This window comes from Anas acuta, chromosome 2 (genome assembly GCF_963932015.1).
Source record: "Anas acuta chromosome 2, bAnaAcu1.1, whole genome shotgun sequence".
Classification (NCBI taxonomy): domain Eukaryota; kingdom Metazoa; phylum Chordata; class Aves; order Anseriformes; family Anatidae; genus Anas; species Anas acuta.
In genome coordinates this window covers 157,034,364-157,051,716 of record NC_088980.1, presented here as the reverse complement: position 1 = coordinate 157,051,716, position 17,353 = coordinate 157,034,364, and the positions used below count along the sequence as shown (strand labels likewise).

The following is a 17,353-nucleotide window of genomic DNA, read 5'->3' as shown; positions in this document are numbered from 1 at the left end:
GCGGGGGGATGGGGGGGAGGGGGGGGGGGCGCCTTTGTCTCCGCTCCCAGCCCCAGGCGCTTACAGCGCATGCGCGCTCTCCCCCCCCCCCCCCCATCATTCGTCCCCCCCCGCCCCGCCGCGCAGTTGGACTCTTCCCCCATTCCCTCCCGTGCCTCTTGGGGGATACCATTCTCACCGCGGGGGGGGCGCCGCGCTTTTTCTCTCCGCCTCCCCACCCCCCTTCACCCTTTATCCTCCCTTTCCTAACACATCTTAATAAAATAATCTTAACTATACCCTTTTTTGCCCGATTTGTGCCTCGTAGCCTGTTTATCCTCCCCTCCCCTCACTTCGTCCCCCCCCCGCCGCCGCCGCGAGTGGTTCGCGCCGCCCCCACAACCCCCCGCGCGCCACACGCAGCCCCCTTTTGCCCGGCGGACGCCGAGCGGAGCGGAGCCGCCCGCGCCTCAGCGCCGCCGGTGAGTGCCGCCCCCACGACCCCTTTTTTCCCCTTTTTTTCCCCCTTTTAAACCCATTTTGGAGCCTCTTCGGCATCTCGCAGCCCAAGGGGGGCGCTGCCCCTTGGGCCTCGTCACGTTTCCAGGCCGCGGTGAGGGGTTTGGGGGGGGTTTTGGGGGGTTTTTCCCTCACGGGCAGCGGTTTTTGGGGGTCCCCTGAGGGGTTTTGGGGTCCCCTGAGGTGTTTGGGGTTTGTTCCCCTCATATTACCACAGGGAACGGGGTTATTTCTTTTTTCCATCCCCTGTGGGGTCTCCTCCCTCCTTCTATCTCCACAAAGAGGGTGTCCCATGTGCCCCCCCCCCCCATGGAGCAGTTTTTGGGATGTTTTTAGTGTTTTTACCCCTTAAATTTTATTTTTTTTTTTCCCTCAGAGGGGTGTGTGCTGCCCCTCCCCAAATCCCCGAGCTCCTTTCCCTTCTTATATCAACCCTGTGAGCTCCTCCAAGCATAATTAACCCCTCACAGCCTCCCCCCTTCCCCCCCCCCCCCCAAAAAAAAAAAACTATATTTTTTTTTCCAGGCTCCTTGAAGGGGCTTTTAGGGCTCCCAAACCCCTATTTAACCCCAAACCTGAAGGAGGAGGCTGTGAGAGCCCCACAGACCCTTGGCAAGGATATTTTGGGGGGTCCAAGGGGTGAAATCCAACCTGACAGCTCCAACCCTGGAGCCCTGCACCATCCCCACCCCCCCCCCAATTATCTTTACTTCATTAAGGAACAGGGATCGGCGTGGATTAAGCTCCCTGAAGGCTCCCAGTAAGCCTTACTGGTCGCTGCCACCCCGTTACTGGTGCCTGGCACCGCTCCACCCCCCTGCAGCAGGCTGGGACCCAGCCTGGGCTCTGCTGTGTCAGGGCTCTGCTCGAATCCCTTCACGTTTTCCCTGCTCGTCTCGCCTTGCCCTCTCCTCCTCCTCCTTCTGCTCATGTTTTTCCTTTATTATCTTTATTTTTCCCACCCAGGAAACCCAGCTTCAGCCCTCTGCTTGGGGAGCAGGCAGAGCCCAAGGGGCTCCCCGTGCCCTTTTGGGATTTCCAAGGATTTGCAGCAGTAGCTGGAGGCGTTGAGGCCGCTCTCATTCCTTTTTCCATCCTTTTTTCCCCTCCTGGTGTTCACCAAAACCAGCACGGGGTCGTCCTTTCAACCACTGCAGGGTTATTTCTTGCTATCCAGGCTGCTGATGCTTCCCAACCGGTTCCAATCTGATGTTCCCAACCCTTTTGTGCTCAGGACAGAGAGGAAAACATCATTGCTGGGCTTTGGGGCTGTAATCCTGTCCTCTCCTTCTCTAGGTGTGCCCTTTCCCTCCCTGACTTTGCAGGTACGCTTTTTTTTTCCTCCTCCTCTTCCTCTTGCTGTCGACTGTGCCGTGTGAAGGTGACTGCTGCCCTCCTCTCTCCCCCAGCTGCTGCTTTCCCAAGCCCTGGGTTTGTGTTTTAATTAGCACTGAGAATCGCTGGGGGAGCGAAGAGGCGAGGTTTTAGGTGACTGAGGTTGGTGTCGTCGTCATTTCCCTGCCTAAACGTTAGCAGGGAGCTTCCTCTTCCAGCAGAGGTGATTCAAGGAGTGAAACCAGCCCAAAAAAACCTGCACCATGCAAGCCTTAACGTTTCCTTTCCCTCCTGCTCCCCGTGCCGACCTGGTACCCGCGTCGAGGGAAGGACCAGCTGCTGCTAAATTGATGCTCAGAGTTGACCAAACTTTCTTTTTTTTGCCTGCAGCCGCGGGATGATGCGTTGTGCGCCGTGGTTTTACCTAAAAAATAGCAGGATTTCAGGGGATAACGCTGCCAAATGGCTTAAACCCAAAGCTTACACGGAACAACGATAAAAAGGGTGGACAGACGGACAGCAGGGACCTTTTCAGGGCCTTTTTTTAACTCTGGGAATTGTCCTGGAGCGCTGGAAGGTTTGTTCTGGCTCGAAACACGCGGGAAGTGGGGAGCAGAGAGTGAAAAACCCGTCGGGTTTTTGGTCAGAAATGTGTTTTGGTCACAAAAAATGTGTTTTTCTCCTTTCTTGGTTGTAAACTCATTGAAAATGGGGTTTTTGGCCCCGAGTGAGCCTCAGCTTTGGCCACCGCGGGACCACGAGCGTCTTGGGCGTGCTGATGCCTCTTCTTGGTGGTGTTTCCCTCTGCAAAACCCTTCCCCGGCCGTAATCTCAGGAAACCACAACCCTTTGAGTTCCTCCGAGCTAAAATCTGGGGAATTCGTGGTCATTTGGGCTTGGGGTTTGTTCTCCCGTGCAGAACCGACCGGTTTGGGGTGCTCGGTGACCGGAGGATCCGCGTCTCGTCGGGCTGCAGAGGTGCAGCCCCGTGGCCGTGGCTCTGTTAATTAATTCTGGAAGGATTCTGCGAGCTCGCACGCATCATTTTGAGGATTTTTCTGAAAAATTAGGCTGAGCGTTGGCACTAGCACCCAATTCCCATCTCATACCTAAATTGCTGTGCGGATTGCTGGCTCGAAATTACCCCAAATTCACGACTTGACCCTACAATCCTTAAATTTTCGGGATTTATTTAAGGATTTGCTCTTTGTCCTTGCTTACCTTAAACCAGGAGCACCCGAGCTCCCCTTTGTCACCTGCTCTCCCTGCTCCCTGTCATCACCGGGAGCCTTTTTGCATAAATACATTATAATTATTGCTTAAAATTAAAGGTAATTGGGTGTCTGTGGTGGTGCCTGCTGAAGATGCATAGTTCTGGCGAGTTACCCAGCTGTAAGTTGAATTAAATATATGATCTTACATATTATGGGGGCAATTAACTCAATTTTAATACATTCAGCTCTCGTTCGTGTCCTTGCTGCCGAGCTGCTGCTTGGAAATCTCTCTTAACTCTTTTTATTTTCTCTTAATGCTGTCGTAGGAGTGAAAAATGTAAGTACTCCCAGCTGTCCCGTGGAAAATCGGGGTGTAGAGATGCTGGTCTGGAGCTTTTACTTTCTTCCTTTGTCGCCTGGGAGAAAACAGATGAGTAAAATTCAGGTGTAGCTCGCAGATGTTGCCTCGTCTTGATGCTCCCCTCCAAAAATCCCCAAAATTGTACCAAAAATTGGTACATTGATGAATTAAATTCACTGCTTTACTCATTTAAACTGCATTTTTTTTAATAAAGCTTCAAAAGACAAAGATTTTCAGTTGGAATATCAACCAGTTGTCGCTCCCTGAGCTCCAGGCTCGTAAAACCTTCCTGGAACTGCGAGCCGTGGCTGAGTTCTGGCGGATATTTCGTTGCTGCCTGAGTTTTGATCTGTGCCAGGCTGCCAAATGAGCCGCAGTTACGAAACCCGCAGCTGTCTGTCGCTAAAAGGGGAGCTGAGCTGATTTAGGGGCACTTGGCCTCCGATTTGTTTTTATCCAGGGGTCTGACCACGTCGTCCTGCTCGTTAGCTACGTGAGAAATAAATTCTATACTTAAAATTTTATTTCTTTTCCCATTTCCAATGCTCTGCATCTCCTAGAACCTGCCCGATTATTTTTTTTCCCTGTCCACTCTGATTAAGGCAGGAAAACCCAAAGCACGAGCAATGATTTTTACCTAAACTGATCTTTTTGTGTAATCTACGTGAACAATCTCCAGCTCTGGGTCGCTTTTGGTTCACCAGCACCCTGGGTTTTGACCCCAAATTGTCATAATTTCTCCGTCAGCTCCCCCTGCTGGCTTTCTGCTAGCAAAAACCCAAACAGTTGCGAGCAATGACCTCTAAAAAATCCTCAGGAATTAGGACAACTTACTTTTTTTAGCAAATCAGTGCCTGGTTGATGATACCTAGCAGGTAATTAAGCGCTAACCTGCTAATTTGAACCAACCTCTTACGTCCCAGGGCTTTGAGCAAGACCCCAGCAGCCTTATTTTGGTGGTTATCACCCAAAAGCGAAATTCGAGGTGACTTCAACCAGCGACTTTATTTTTTAAATCATTATATAGTTCTCAAAAGAGAAGTGTTTTGAGGAGGAATCCGATTTGTCACAAATTAAGCATGTTTGGAGGCGGTTTCGCTTCTCTGAGCTACAATTTTTACCAAAAAAAAAAAAGAAAAAACTGAATTCTTAGGCTCTAAAATGTGAATTATGACAGCATGGTGCCTTTTGTCAGCTCTCTGTTAATTCCTGAAGCCTGCATGCCCTCGCTTTGTTGGCTTTTGCCGCGACTACACTGTTGTGCTTCTCTTTTTTTAATGCTGCCCCTTCTTTGGAAGATGAGGACGAGGAAAACTCCGTGCCCGGTAGAGAAAGTTTGGGTGGACAAACCCAAATACGACGAAGCCGAGCGGCTGCACTACGAGCGCGAAGCCATGCTGGCCGCTGCCCCCGAGGAGTGCCCGGAGCTCGAGGCTGTGAACGGGGTCCTCAACGATGAGGGAATCGTCGAGGGTGAGCCCAAAGGGGACCCGAAAAGAGGGAGGAACGGGAAAAAGCAGAGGAAGAGGAAGAGATCTCCCAAACCCAAAGGCGCGGCGGCCCCCAAGGCGGCCGATTCGGTCCTCTCGGGTTTGTCTACGGAGCACGTGTGGTTTGAGAAACCCTCCCAGGATCACGCCGAGAGCTTATCCAGGAAAAAAACGGTGGATTTGCAGAGCCAGGAGGCGGTGGAGACCCAGCAGCCGGCGTCCAAAGCTGCCCAAACCCTTCCCCAAAAACCGCGGATGCCCTCGGCGGCCCTGCCCTGCACCCACGGCAGCCTGAGCGCCTGCCACCACGTGCTTCAGGGCGTCTGGCTCAACAAAGCTGACTTCGAGAAAGCCGAGAAGCTTTTCGTCCAGAGGTCTCAGCTCTTCGCTCCTCCGAACCTTTTGGCCATCCCCTCCCTCGTGCCCAGCGCCGAAAACGTGGGCTCGAGGACGCCGGATGAAGGTTACGGGACAGCCTTGCCCACCCCCGCTACTCCGAGCTTGGCTCCAGACCTCGTTAGCTCTCCTCCTCCCCCCCTCGATGCCCCTTTGCAGGATTCCCTCCACCCGACGGTGAACGGCAAGCCCCAAGCTTCCAGTTTTCAGGCTCTGGTTTCGGAGGTGTGGTTGGAAAAACCTCTTTACGACGGTGCCGAGAAGAGTTTCTACGAGAACATGTTTGACGGTGCCCCGGCGGAACGCATCGACGGCCCCAAAGGCTCCAAAAAACCCCAGGGGGATGGGAAAAACCCCAGCAGGGGGGAAAAAGAGGGTCTTGAGCGCACGGAGCCCACCGGTTCTCCTCCTCCGAGCGGTGCCGAGCACCTCCAGCCTCATTTTTTCTTCCTGCACCAGGACAGCGAGGCCGTGTGGCTCAGCAAGCCCACGTACGACCGCGCCGAGGCTCGATACTACGCGGCCGAGGCTCTGAAAGCATCCAAAACAGGAGAAAACCCGAAAAAACCCCAACCTCCGGTCCTAAAACCCTCCCAGCCGGCTGCCAAACCTCCGAGCGCGGCCGCTCCCGAACCCAAGTAGGAGGAATTTTCTTTTGGGGTGGCTCAGGATTGAGCTTGGCGGCGTTTGTGCGCATGGAGAGGCCCCGTTTGCGGGCGAAGCGTTTTGGGGGAAGCTTCCCCCGAGCCCCTCGCCTCGCGGAGGGGGAAGGCTGCTTGGTTAATTCGTTAGGGAACGGGCCCTGCGAGCTGTTAATTGCGGGGTGAGGCCGGCTGGGTTCCAGCTCGTTGGGGTGACCTCTGGGGGTCACCCAAAACGGAGCAGCTCGAGGGCAGAGCTCTTGGAAAAAAGCTTCCCTGTGAAGCCTTAAACACCCATTTAGGGTTTTTTTTGAACCCTGAAATTTGCTGCTGTAACGAGGGAGAGCTCGTCTGAAGGTCAGCGCTCGAATATTACCCTGTAGGTTCCCTCGGAGGGGGAAAAAAAGGAGATTTCGGGGTTTTCTAGGGGTTGTTTGAGATGTTTTAAGGTGAAACGTGAAAAATGGGGTGTTAGAGAGCACCTTCAGAGCCTTTCACCCTGTCCTAATTAGGATAATTTCCCCTCAGCTGGACAGAAGCAGGTGTTACACCTTTTTCCCTTCCCCAGGGAAGTCGGGGTGGGGTAAAATTGGGTGAAATTTGTCTGTTTTTGGGATTCTTTCTCCGTAATGATGTCCGGCAGCTCGAGCAGGGTCTTGAGCGCTGGGAAAGGTTTCGAGGTGGTGGAAGACCTTGACCCGATGGAGGAGGGTAGGTGAGGAGTGTTTCACAGGAGAGATTTGGGGTTTTGGAGGTGTTTTTGGGGGCTTTTTTTGCCTTTTCTGTCGCGTGATGTAGCCTGGTAACGGCGTGGTCGGGTCGTGATGCTCGATTCTTGCTCCCACCACCTTTTTTGGACCGCCGTTGGGTCTGGAGCTGTGTCCGAGCTTGAAATAACACCGGGAACAGGGTCAGGAGGTGCCTGTCATAGGGAATTTCCCCCAGATTTGATCATGCGTCGAACTTCGCATAGAAAACCCTGCTCCAAGAGGTTTTTTTTGGGGGGAAGGAGCTGATTTATCGTCCCCACTCGGTGCCCTGTCACCAAATGCAGGTCAGGCGAGGCAGACGGGCGGCCGATTAGCCTGCCCTGCTTTCCTAAGAGGATCCTGCTCACTTAAACCCCTCACCCCAGAGGGGGGAAACGAGCAGCAGGCACAGAGACCTCTCTCCTCCCATCCCCGCTACAACCTGCCAACCTCAACCGCTTCCAGGACCTCACTTTGTGTTCTTTTTTTCCCTTTTTTTTCCTGCAGAAAAATGGCAGTCGAGTTCCTCGCCCACGAGAGGATCTGGTTCGAGAAGTTCAAGTATGACGAGGCCGAGCGGAGGTACTACGAGCAGATGAACGGCCCGGCGGGCGGCTCCTCGCAGCAGCAGCAGGTAAAAGTGTGCAGAAGGAAATTATCCACCCGGGCCTGCGTTTCTGTACGATTTCCACTCGGGGTTTTGCTTTTTTCCAAGGCTCCCCGAGCTTTCTGTCTGCAGTCCTGGAGCTGCTACGCTTTTCCTGGCAGGGGTTGCGTCAAATAGAGGAGGTGATGTTGGAAGGGAGGTGCCAGGACCCCAAAAAGACCAGGAATTAGGTTCCTCTCGTTGTACCCCTGCAATATTAAGCCTGGAAAACTCATCCCACAACCAATGACCTGGAGGGGAGGAGTGGGAGCACCTCAAATAGTTTTCCCTCGATTTTTTTAGTCCCAAACGTCTCTCTTTTAAAACTCAGAGCTGCCGTAACCTCTTCCTGCGACACAAAAAGGCTGCTAACTGCTTGTGCGTTGAGTCTGTTCCCTAGAAAGCTTCTTAAAGTTTCCCTTTCCTCTCTCTCTCCCCGGGGTGGTGAAGGGGGAAGCTTCTTGCTGAATTTCCAGGCATTTTCCCCCGTTCCTGCTGCTAGGGGAGCGGTGGAACAGCACCTTAGGACGCTTGCCTAAAAACCGGGAGCTTTAAATGCCTGAAAAGAGCAAATAAATGTGCTTTTGAGGTGGCTGCAGGGAGTTAGGTGAATTTTGAGCCACATCAGGAGCTTCCAGTGAGGAAGTTCTGCCTGCGAGAGGGGGGTTTGAAGGCTTCTGTAGTGGTTTTTCAGCCTTTTCTGGGCTTACACGACGGGGGCTCGTGGAGAGTTTTCCTCTCACAAATCTTCCTCGGGGAGGGGGGAGGTTGCAGGCTGGGAGAGGCGAGGAGCCAGCGCGTGCTGAATCCTTGGAAGGAACCCTCCCCCCGTTCTTAACCCTTATATTATTTTTTTATTAATTTTCCCTGACCGGTTTCCCGCGTTTTCCTATTTTTTGGGGGGAAAAAAAAGAAAAAAACCTCGGTTCTTTCTGCACTGTTTGCAGGAGAACGGAGCCAGCACGATCCTCCGCGACATTGCCAGAGCCAGGGAGAATATCCAGAAATCGCTGGCCGGAGTGAGTACCCGAGCTCTCTCACCAGCTGGCTACAATCCCCTCGGGATCCCACTTCCCAAATTTGTGGGGCTGATTTTTATTTTTATTATTTTTTTCAGTTTAGAGGAGAGAACTTAAGGTGTGCGGTGCTGTGTACCACCCGCCTAGCTCCGTCCAGAGCTCGTGCTGCTTTATCTGCTGGCTTGGCTTTGAAAACCAAACTGGATTTGGGGCAAAATTCTTCGGCTGTGCATTTCTCTGCATTTTATTTTATTTTTTTTCTCCTTTTGGGATGTTAGTTTGTTCCCCCGAGTCTTGTCTAACTTAAAATAACCTCGCCGGGCAGCAAAGCACCAAGCTGCTTCGTCTCTCGCGGGGTACACTGAGCTGCCACCTTCTCTCTCCTGTCTCGCTTTGGGTTTAGGGGATGTGCCAAAAAAAAAAAAAGGTGTTTTCCAGCTGGGGAAATCAGCCTGGCTGTTGGCTCACCACCCCATAAAAGCTGAGTGCTTTCTGGAGGTGTTTTCGTGCTGATTTCCTGGGCAGAAACTACGGATCTAACTGGGCAGAAATTTTTTCGAGACGAAGCTGGTGGCTTCAATTGAAAAGTGAACTGTTTTTTTGGGTGAAAAAAGGTGAGAAAAGACTGAATGCAGCTGACATGTCTTGATTTCTGTGCCTGATTAAGATTTCACTGTGCCTGTTGAACTCAGTAACATTTAAAAAAGGGGGAGGAAAATACCTGGAAGGTTTCTAATGCTAACTTTTGACTTCAGCACTGTTTTTTTGGCCAAAAACTTAGGGAAAATAATACCCTGTTTGGGTGCTCAGGAGGATTTACCAGCCCCTATCCAAGATTTTAGCTTGGACTTGGGGCAAATCCGTGGGGAATTGAGCTCCACCTCCGACAGAGCTGGAGGACTTCAGGCACAGAAAGAGTTTAAGGACTCAAAACCCTTTTCAAACAGATCCAGCATCTGGTTTGCCAAGACCAGGCTCAGCCTGAGGACTTCCTTGTCCTGGCCTGCACCTCCTTCATGTGAGAAGCACCTAAATTTGGGATCCCCTGTAATGGGGAGGACTGGGGGAACTGGCAAAACCCCAGGCTAAAACCAGAACAGAGCTGAGAGTCAAGTCCTTTGGCCCCCTGCGGTGTTTCTTGGGGGATTTATCATTGAATATCAACAATTATTCTGCTTTTTTTCCTTTCCTGCGACAAAGATTCAGTGGGTTTGAGGATTTAAGGCCAGGATTGAGCAGCAGGACCTCAAATTGGGAATTTAGGGCGTGATAAAAAGTGGTTTTGGGTTCTCCAGCGATGGCTCGAAGGGAAAGCGTTGCGTTTCTCCACGAATTTTCATATCTCAGCAACCTGAAGCAGTAAGCCACAGCTGGATCTTCTCTGCTCTTGTGTGGGTTAGAAGAGCTCAGCTGTTGAGAAATAAAGCTGAAACCTCAAGATTTTTGTAGGGTTTTTTTTTGTAGCTTTCATTTCTGAAGAGTTATTAACCTTGGACAGCCACGCTGTAGGGTAAGCTTGAATTCAGAACGTGATTAACCTTCATTTCCAGGTCTCAGAAGGCCAGGTTCATACTTCTGAACGTGCAGAACAGCCCAGAATCACGTTTTCCTAGTCAGGATTTAGTCTTTCCACCTGAATACGCAGAGTTCTGGTCAGGAATGTAAAGGTGAAACGAGCAGACGTGGTTTTAGGGCGATGGGGAGGTGGGAGATGAGTGCTTATTCCCTTGAAATTCAGCCGAGGCTGACTGCAGATCTGCCTCAGCTGGTTGGTGGTGTTCTGAAATGTTTGCTGGAGCGCTCCAAGGCTTGAAGGGAATCTTTTTGCACCTCCAGAAGGAGAGCACGGAACTTGTCGTGCCCAAAATTTTTGTTTGCACATACCTTTCATCCTGCTTTGCACGCTCATCTCTGCTTTGAACCGTCATCCCAGGCCGCCTCCTGCTTTCCCAGGCCAAATTTTGGAGACTGCAGCTGGTGGGGAGAGATCCTACAGGTGGGGAGAGATCCTACAGGTAGGCACCTGTGCCACGTTCAGAAACACATCCGTGTGCACGAGTGTCTTTGCCAGTTTTTCTCCTTCGTTAGTGTTTTCTCTAATTTTTAAAGTAATATTTTAGAGTCGTGCTTTAGAGAGGACCAGATGCTGAAAGCCTTTTGAGGCTAAGAGAGTAGCTTCTGTTTTCTGCCCTTGGAAAAAGCAAGGAGGTTCCCAGGGTTTTAATTTGCTTGGGTGGCTGAATTTGTGAATTTGCCATCTCCCAGGGGTTTGGTTAGCGGCTGCCAGGCTGGCAAGACTTGAAATTCTTCAATATTATCAAGGTGGAAGAGAGATAACTCGACTCGTGTCGCCAGACACGACTAAGAGCATGCTTTAGGCGTCTTATCCTAGCTCTGCCTCCCAGCTGAGCGTGTTCTGCAGGCTCTTGAGACGTGCAGCAAGAAGGTGGATGAGTTTTTTTTAAGCAGGCTTTGTTTGGTGTGGAGTTGGTGTGCCGCTGACTCGTTGCTTGGTGAATTTTCCCGCATGTGGATCCCCGTCCTGCACTCCAGCTGCCCTCCAGCATGAGCAAAACCCTTTTTCCGTCCTCTCCTCGTTGAACCAAACCCCCAAACCTCTTGCCCTTTCCAGCAGAAGACAGCCCCGCGGAGCAAAGAAGCTCCTGCCCGCCAAAAGAGGCAGTCGGGCCGCTCAACTGTAAGTCACCTCTGCATGGATTGAGCTGATTTTGGGATCTGAGAGGAGGCTGCAGGGAGAAACAGCTCCATTTCTTGGTCCTTACCACGAGGAGCATCTGAAATTCCACTCGTGGTTGTAGTTTACCCCATACAACAGGGTCTTGCCAGCATTTAGGGGCTGCAGATCTGCGCTTGGCGTCCTTAACTGCTTTCCCTCTGCCCCCCTGTTCCTTTTTCTTCATCTCTACTGACTGCTGAGGTACCAGGAGCACGTCAGCTCTGCCAGAGAACCACAGTGATTACATGCAGGGTGCACTCAAATACAATTTTTTCCTATTGTGTGCGATTATAAATGGCACTTGAGGCATGAAGGGCTGCATTTTCTTCCCTTTCACCGCTTTCAAATAGCAGATAAGGGCTTGTTTTAAAAAAGAAGCCTTTTTTTTATTTTTTTTTTTTGCTGTTAAATACTTTTTGAAGCCGAATCGCTGTCGTTGTTCCCTCAGGACGTGTTAAAATCAGTTCAGTCCTCTTTGAGAGGAACCAAAGGCCGGACTGGGGTAAGAGCTGGAAGAGCTCGGTGTGAAACGTTCAAAACTTTGTGTGTGTTTAGTGGTCTGAGACTGATTTCATCCCGTGCTCATCATTGCCAGCTGAAATTTCGTGAAGTTTCATGCTTCGTTCTGTAGAGCTTGTTAAATTGCCTTCAAAGCTTGCAGATAAAATGGCCTTGTTCTTAGATGGGCTCTCAAATTTTGTTTTCCCAAAGGCTTGACCTTTTGTTTCACTGTTTTGTGGGAGTAGCTGGACAAATCTGTTTCATCTCAATTTTTCCTTCTTGCAGAGCGCCAGCACCACCTCTTCGGGGCCCGGCGACCAAAATGAGCTTCTTTCCAGAATTTCTCACCTGGAGGTAGAAAATCAAAACCTTCGCAGTGGTAAGTAGGAGAATCTCCTGGCATGAAAGCAAAAAACCAAACCGAGCAGGGTCCTGCTCCTGTGGGTGGTCTCCTTTATTAACCTTGGTGTGCCTGGTGATCTTAAATCCTAATTTGAGCAAGAGCAAATCTGTCTCGAGAGCCTACAAGCTAAAGTTCTCCCCCCTCACCCCTTCTTGCAGTCGTTGCAGATCTTCAGATGGCCATCTTCAAGTTGGAAAGCCGCCTGAATGCTCTGGAAAAATCTACCTCCCACCAGCCCTCCCCAGTTCCACCGACCCAGGTGAGCCTCAGCCAAATTCTCTTCTCGAATCCTTCGCTGTCACAAAGTGCTGGGTCATTTCTGAGGCCTCCTGCCTGGCTGCTGAGGATGAAAAAAGAGAGATGGAAGAGTTTAGGAAGAGCTCGCTGCTGCTTTTCGAGCAGTTTTGGCAGCTGCTTTGTCATCTTTCCCTAATTGGTATGTGTAGAAAGAAGACAAAAAGGCGGTTTTTCTGCCCAAAGACAGAAAAACCATGCTGAGAGATTTCAGCAAAGGAGAGAGCTGACACAGATCTGTGGAAGTCTGGAGCTAACAAATATTTGGTAAGGATTTAGCCCACGGTGCTGCAAGTTCCTCAGCACACACCACGTAAAAAAGCGCCACTGTTAAAATAAGTGAACAGAACTGGTGACTTTTATTTTTTTTTTTATTTTTAAACAAATCTTCCTTGTTAGAAGGAAACCTTCCTTGTTAGAAGGTTTTCAGGGCAAGATATGGTCTTGTTTGGATAAGCCCTGGTCTTGGGGCATGCAGTAAGGCTGATTTGTAAGGCCAGGTTCCCAATAGCTCTCCCCCCTTTATGTTCTAGATAAATTGAACCACTGAGTCCTTAAGAGAAGGGTCAGCTCTTGGCTTTGGGGTATTTTTTTCTCTATAAATATTTTTTTCTCTATGAAGTACAGCTGTGTTGGGATAGCTCAGAGGTCTGCCTTTAGCAAAGCAGGTTTCTCTTCCTTTTTCCTGAGCCTGAAGTTATATCACAGCAGCACTGACGTTCTCCTGTTTTTTTTCCTTAATACAAACTTGAATCCACGTCACCCCAATGAAGAAAGTGGAACCCTTCAGCGTTCCCTCCAAGAAAGTGGAGCTGCCATCTGCTTCACCTGCGAAGAAAGCCGAGCCAGCCGCCGCAGAGGAAGATGACGACGATGACATCGACCTTTTTGGCAGTGACGATGAAGAGGAAGACCAAGAGGCTGCCAAGGTCCGGGAGGAGAGGCTGCGGCAGTACGCGGAGAAGAAGGCCAAGAAACCAGGTCTCATTGCCAAGTCCTCCATCCTCCTGGACGTGAAGCCGGTGAGTAAGAGCTCCTGCGTGAGGCTGCATGTCCCATGCAGGAGGCTTTAAAACATCTCATTTTCACGACTGAATTGACCGGGGAAGATCTGACCTGCACGTTTCCAAACGAGGGTTCAAAATGAGGTTGGGTGAGCTGGGATCTGCAGCACTTGAGCTTCTGCTCTGGTCCTTGGACCATGGCAAGTGCTGGCTGTTGGCTGAAGGATCCCTCTCTGAGCAGGACTGGCTCCTGCCTTTGAAGAAAGGACTTTCCTCAGTTAAACCAAACCCAAATAATGTCCTAAAAATGAAAAGAAACCTGTTTTTGTCAAATTGTCACAGTAGAACCAAACTATGGGCTGTCTCGTGCTCCATTTGCACAAGAGAGTTGCCTTTGGGTAAAAGTCACTTTAAAATGAGGGCTTTGAGACAGGGATGTTGCTGCTTCAGAGGGATCCCCCTTGCATCTGCAGGGCCTGGAGGCAGAATTAAAGCAACGTGTTTTGTAGCATTGCTGCAAAATGTAGCTCCTCTGACCCCTTCAGCTAATTCTGGCGAAAATAACAGCCCAGAAAGGGCAGTTTGCATCAGCTGAGATATACTGAGAGGAGGAGGAGAGGAGTGGTGAGTGTTACCTGTTGGTCAGACTGCACACAGATGTGTAATAAAACAACTGCCTGCACCTTGATTATCTCAGCTTAGCCTGATCGAGGAGGATGCCTTAATTTTTGTGGGATGGGGGCTGTCGTGCACCCCTGGAGGAGATTGCAGAGTCCTCGGTCACCGGCCACCTCCTGGGGCTGACGGTGACATTTAGGAGAGCATTTAAAGTTCCAACTTGGTGCCTTTTGCAGTGGGACGACGAGACTGACATGGCCAAGATGGAAGAGTGCGTCCGCTCCGTCCAGATGGATGGGCTGGTGTGGGGAGCCTCCAAGCTGGTCCCGGTAGGCTACGGTATTAAAAAGCTCCAAATCCAGTGCGTGGTGGAGGACGACAAAGTCGGGACTGACATCCTGGAGGAGGAGATCACCAAGTTTGAGGACTACGTAAGTCTTTTTTTGAGACACCTAACCCGCGGGGTCACTTCTAAGACTTTGGCAAACTTGGATTTCGAATAGAAAACCACGTGGAGTGATATCTGTGCCTGCTGAGATACTCGTGTGTGTATATATTTAATTCTGCCTGACGTAGATACCTCGCAGATACTTCACAGAGCCATTTTTGCAGGCTCTTGCTCCTCACCACCCAGCCTTAATTTGAGGAGCCCCAAAAAATGCGTGTGTTTAACCCTGCTGGCTGGGGCTGGAGAGATGTCTCCATCCCCATCCTGCCTCCAATTTCGTGGAAATTGGCCGCAGGAGCTCCAGCTCTGTGCCAGATAATGCACAGATTTAGTAGTTTTTCCTGCTTCACCACTGGAAAGGGGAAGCAGCAGGCCAAATTACCTGTTTTTATTCATTTTCCTCGCATACATTTTGCTTATATTTACACTAAATCAGGAACTGATCTTAGGCGTGTTGCTAGAAGCTAAATATGGATGTTCTTCATCAGCTGGACTGCCTAAAAATTCGTGCAATGATGAGCACAGTGTGGTGTCCTTTTATGACTGGTGTTACAGGAATATTAAATAACAGTCCATGTTGGCTCTCAGCACAGCTGGGGAGCTGGCCTCAGAGCCCTGGGCGATGCTTGATCTGGTTTTGAGCAGAACTAGTGCATGCTGTGAAGAAATCCCCGCTGTGAGTGCTTCCTTTTGTGTCTGAATAACACCTTGGTGACCTCTAGCTGCTGTTCTTGTTCTCTTGCAGGTGCAGAGCGTCGACATTGCTGCTTTCAACAAGATCTAGAAGCAAACCTGTATCCTCTCTGAAACTGTAACTAATAAAGATCAAGGAATGCAGATTGTATGGTTTTTTCTCTCCTGAGTGTAGCTTCCCCAAAGCGATGTCTTGAAGACTTTGGGTGTTTCCCTTCATAAAAGGAAAGACCTCAAGATGTGTTTCTGTGTTGAAATGAAGGTCTGCTACTACTACAACAAAAAAAAAAGCCACTGAATTTCCTCTTTAATTTTCTCCTTGCTGCTTTTGATGCCCCGTGCAGGTCACTTCAGCCGATCCTTTGCTTCGTGAGGAGCTGGGGCTGTGCTGAGCGTGGCCTGAGAAGGGGGAGGTGGAATTTTTAACCGTAGGCCAGAGTCCTCTGTCACGGTGCCAGAGTCCAAGGTCTGGGTGCAGGCTGCACACCGCCAACACGGAGCAGATGAGAAGCACCGTGGGGCCCCACTGCGACCACGGGATGGAGTTGCAGCAGCCCCCAGCCACGTGGTGCTGGCTCCAGTTCCCAGGAGCCTGGTGTGTCATGGGTGCTGCTGTCCCCAGAGCCCCATAGGCTTGGTGTCCCATCTGGTGTCCTTTGTGCCACATCTGGTGGCTGGATGGGCCCGGGGTCCTTGGTGTAGTGATATTTTTTGTGGCTTGTCATCCCTGGAGCCCCACATGCGTGTTACTGCATGTTCAGAGTCCCAAGTGTTGTCCTGGCTGGTGTCCTGTATGTTTTGTCCCATGTCCTGCTGTCCCCAGAGCCCTGAGTGCTGGCCCATCTGGTCCCATGGGTGCCTGGTGCTGCATGTCCCATGTCCCAGCTGTGTGGTGTCCCGTGTGCTGTACCCTCTGTGATGTCCTGTGTCCTATCCCTGATGTCCCATGTCCCATGTGCTATACACTCCATGATATCCTATGTCCTATCCCTGGTTTTTCATGTCCCATATGCTATACATTCTATGATAGCATGTCCCACATGCTGCCATCCCTAATGTCCTGTGTCCTATATAATCCATGACATCCTGTGTCCTATCCCTGATGTCCCATGTCACATGTACTATGCACTCCATGACATCCTGTGTCCTGTCCCTGGTGTCATGTGTTTCATGTGCTACATGCTCCATGATGTCCTGTGTCCTATCTCTGATGTCCCATGTCACATGTGCTATATGCTCCATGACCTCCTGTGTCCTATCCCTGATGTCCCGTGTCACATATACTATGCACTCCATGGTGTCCCATGTCCTATCCATGATGTCCCATGTCCTATATAATCCATGACATCCCGTGTCCTGTCCCTGGTGTCATGTGTTTCATGTGCTATATGATCCATGATGTCCTATGTCCCATGTACTATACACTCCATGATATCCTGTGTCCCATACACACTATGATGTCCCGTGTCCCACATGCTGCCATCCCTAATGTCCCATGTCCTATATAATCCATGACGTCCTGTGTCCTATCCCTGGTGTCATGTGTTTCATGTGCTACATGCTCCATGATGTCCTGTGTCCTATCCCTGACGTCCCGTGTCACATGTACTATGCACTCTGTGATGTCCCGTGTCCTATCCCTGATGTCCCATGTCCTATATAATCTATGACGTCCCATGTCCTGTCCCTGGTGTCATGTGTTTCATGTGCTATATGATCCATGATGTCCTATGTCCCATGTACTATACACTCCGTGATATCCTGTGTCCCATGTCCCATACACACTATGATGTCCTGTGTCCTATATAATCCATGACCTCCTGTGTCCTATCCCTGATGTCCTGTGTCCCATGTACTATGCACTCCATGATGTCCCATGTCCTATATAATCCATGATGTCCCGTGTCATGTGTTTCATGTGCTATATGCTCCATGACCTCCTGTGTCCTATCCCTGATGTCCCGTGTCACATGTGCTATGCACTCCATGATGTCCCGTGTCCTATCCATGATGTCCCATGTCCTATATAATCCATGATGTCCCGTGTCATGTGTTTCATGTGCTAAATGCTCCATGACCTCCCGTGTCCTATCCATGATGTCCCATGTCACATGTGCTATATGCTCCATGACCTCCTGTGTCCTATCCCTGATGTCCCGTGTCACATGTACTATGCACTCTGTGATGTCCTGTGTCCTATCCATGATGTCCCATGTCCTATATAATCTATGATGTCCCGTGTCCCATCCCTGGTGTCATGTGTTTCATGTGCTATATGATCCATGATGTCCCATGTCCCATGTACT

At 50.5% G+C, this 17,353-nt stretch overlaps 1 protein-coding gene across 5 annotated transcripts; it reads left to right on the top strand.

The window, feature by feature from the left end:
* Positions 1 to 320: 320 nt before the first annotated feature.
* Positions 321 to 15,191, top strand: EEF1D (eukaryotic translation elongation factor 1 delta). Of its 5 annotated transcripts, none has more exons than XM_068672792.1 (9): positions 4,707 to 5,932; positions 7,192 to 7,318; positions 8,278 to 8,349; positions 10,985 to 11,047; positions 11,873 to 11,966; positions 12,149 to 12,249; positions 13,058 to 13,306; positions 14,143 to 14,337; positions 15,100 to 15,191. In XM_068672792.1, the coding sequence occupies exons 1-9, from the start codon at positions 4,707 to 4,709 to the stop codon at positions 15,136 to 15,138; spliced, it is 2,166 nt and encodes a 721-aa protein (XP_068528893.1). In that variant the 3' UTR covers positions 15,139 to 15,191. The 5 variants fall into 5 exon arrangements, with proteins under 5 accessions (XP_068528897.1, XP_068528893.1, XP_068528892.1 ...); XM_068672791.1 differs by having other exon boundaries at positions 10,982 to 11,047; XM_068672793.1 differs by lacking the exon at positions 10,985 to 11,047.
* The last annotated feature ends 2,162 nt before the right edge of the window (positions 15,192 to 17,353 follow it).

What these genes read in the sequence shown, in the direction of transcription:
- EEF1D (XM_068672791.1), top strand. Translation starts at nt 4,707, where the DNA reads ATGAGGACGAGGAAAACTCCGTGCCCGGTAGAGAAAGTTTGGGTGGAC. An exon ending in GGCAGTCGGGCCGCTCAACT is followed by an intron (nt 11,048 to 11,872) that starts GTAAGTCACCTC and finishes TCCTTCTTGCAG; the next exon opens with AGCGCCAGCACCACCTCTTC. An exon ending in TCACCAAGTTTGAGGACTAC is followed by an intron (nt 14,338 to 15,099) that starts GTAAGTCTTTTT and finishes GTTCTCTTGCAG; the next exon opens with GTGCAGAGCGTCGACATTGC.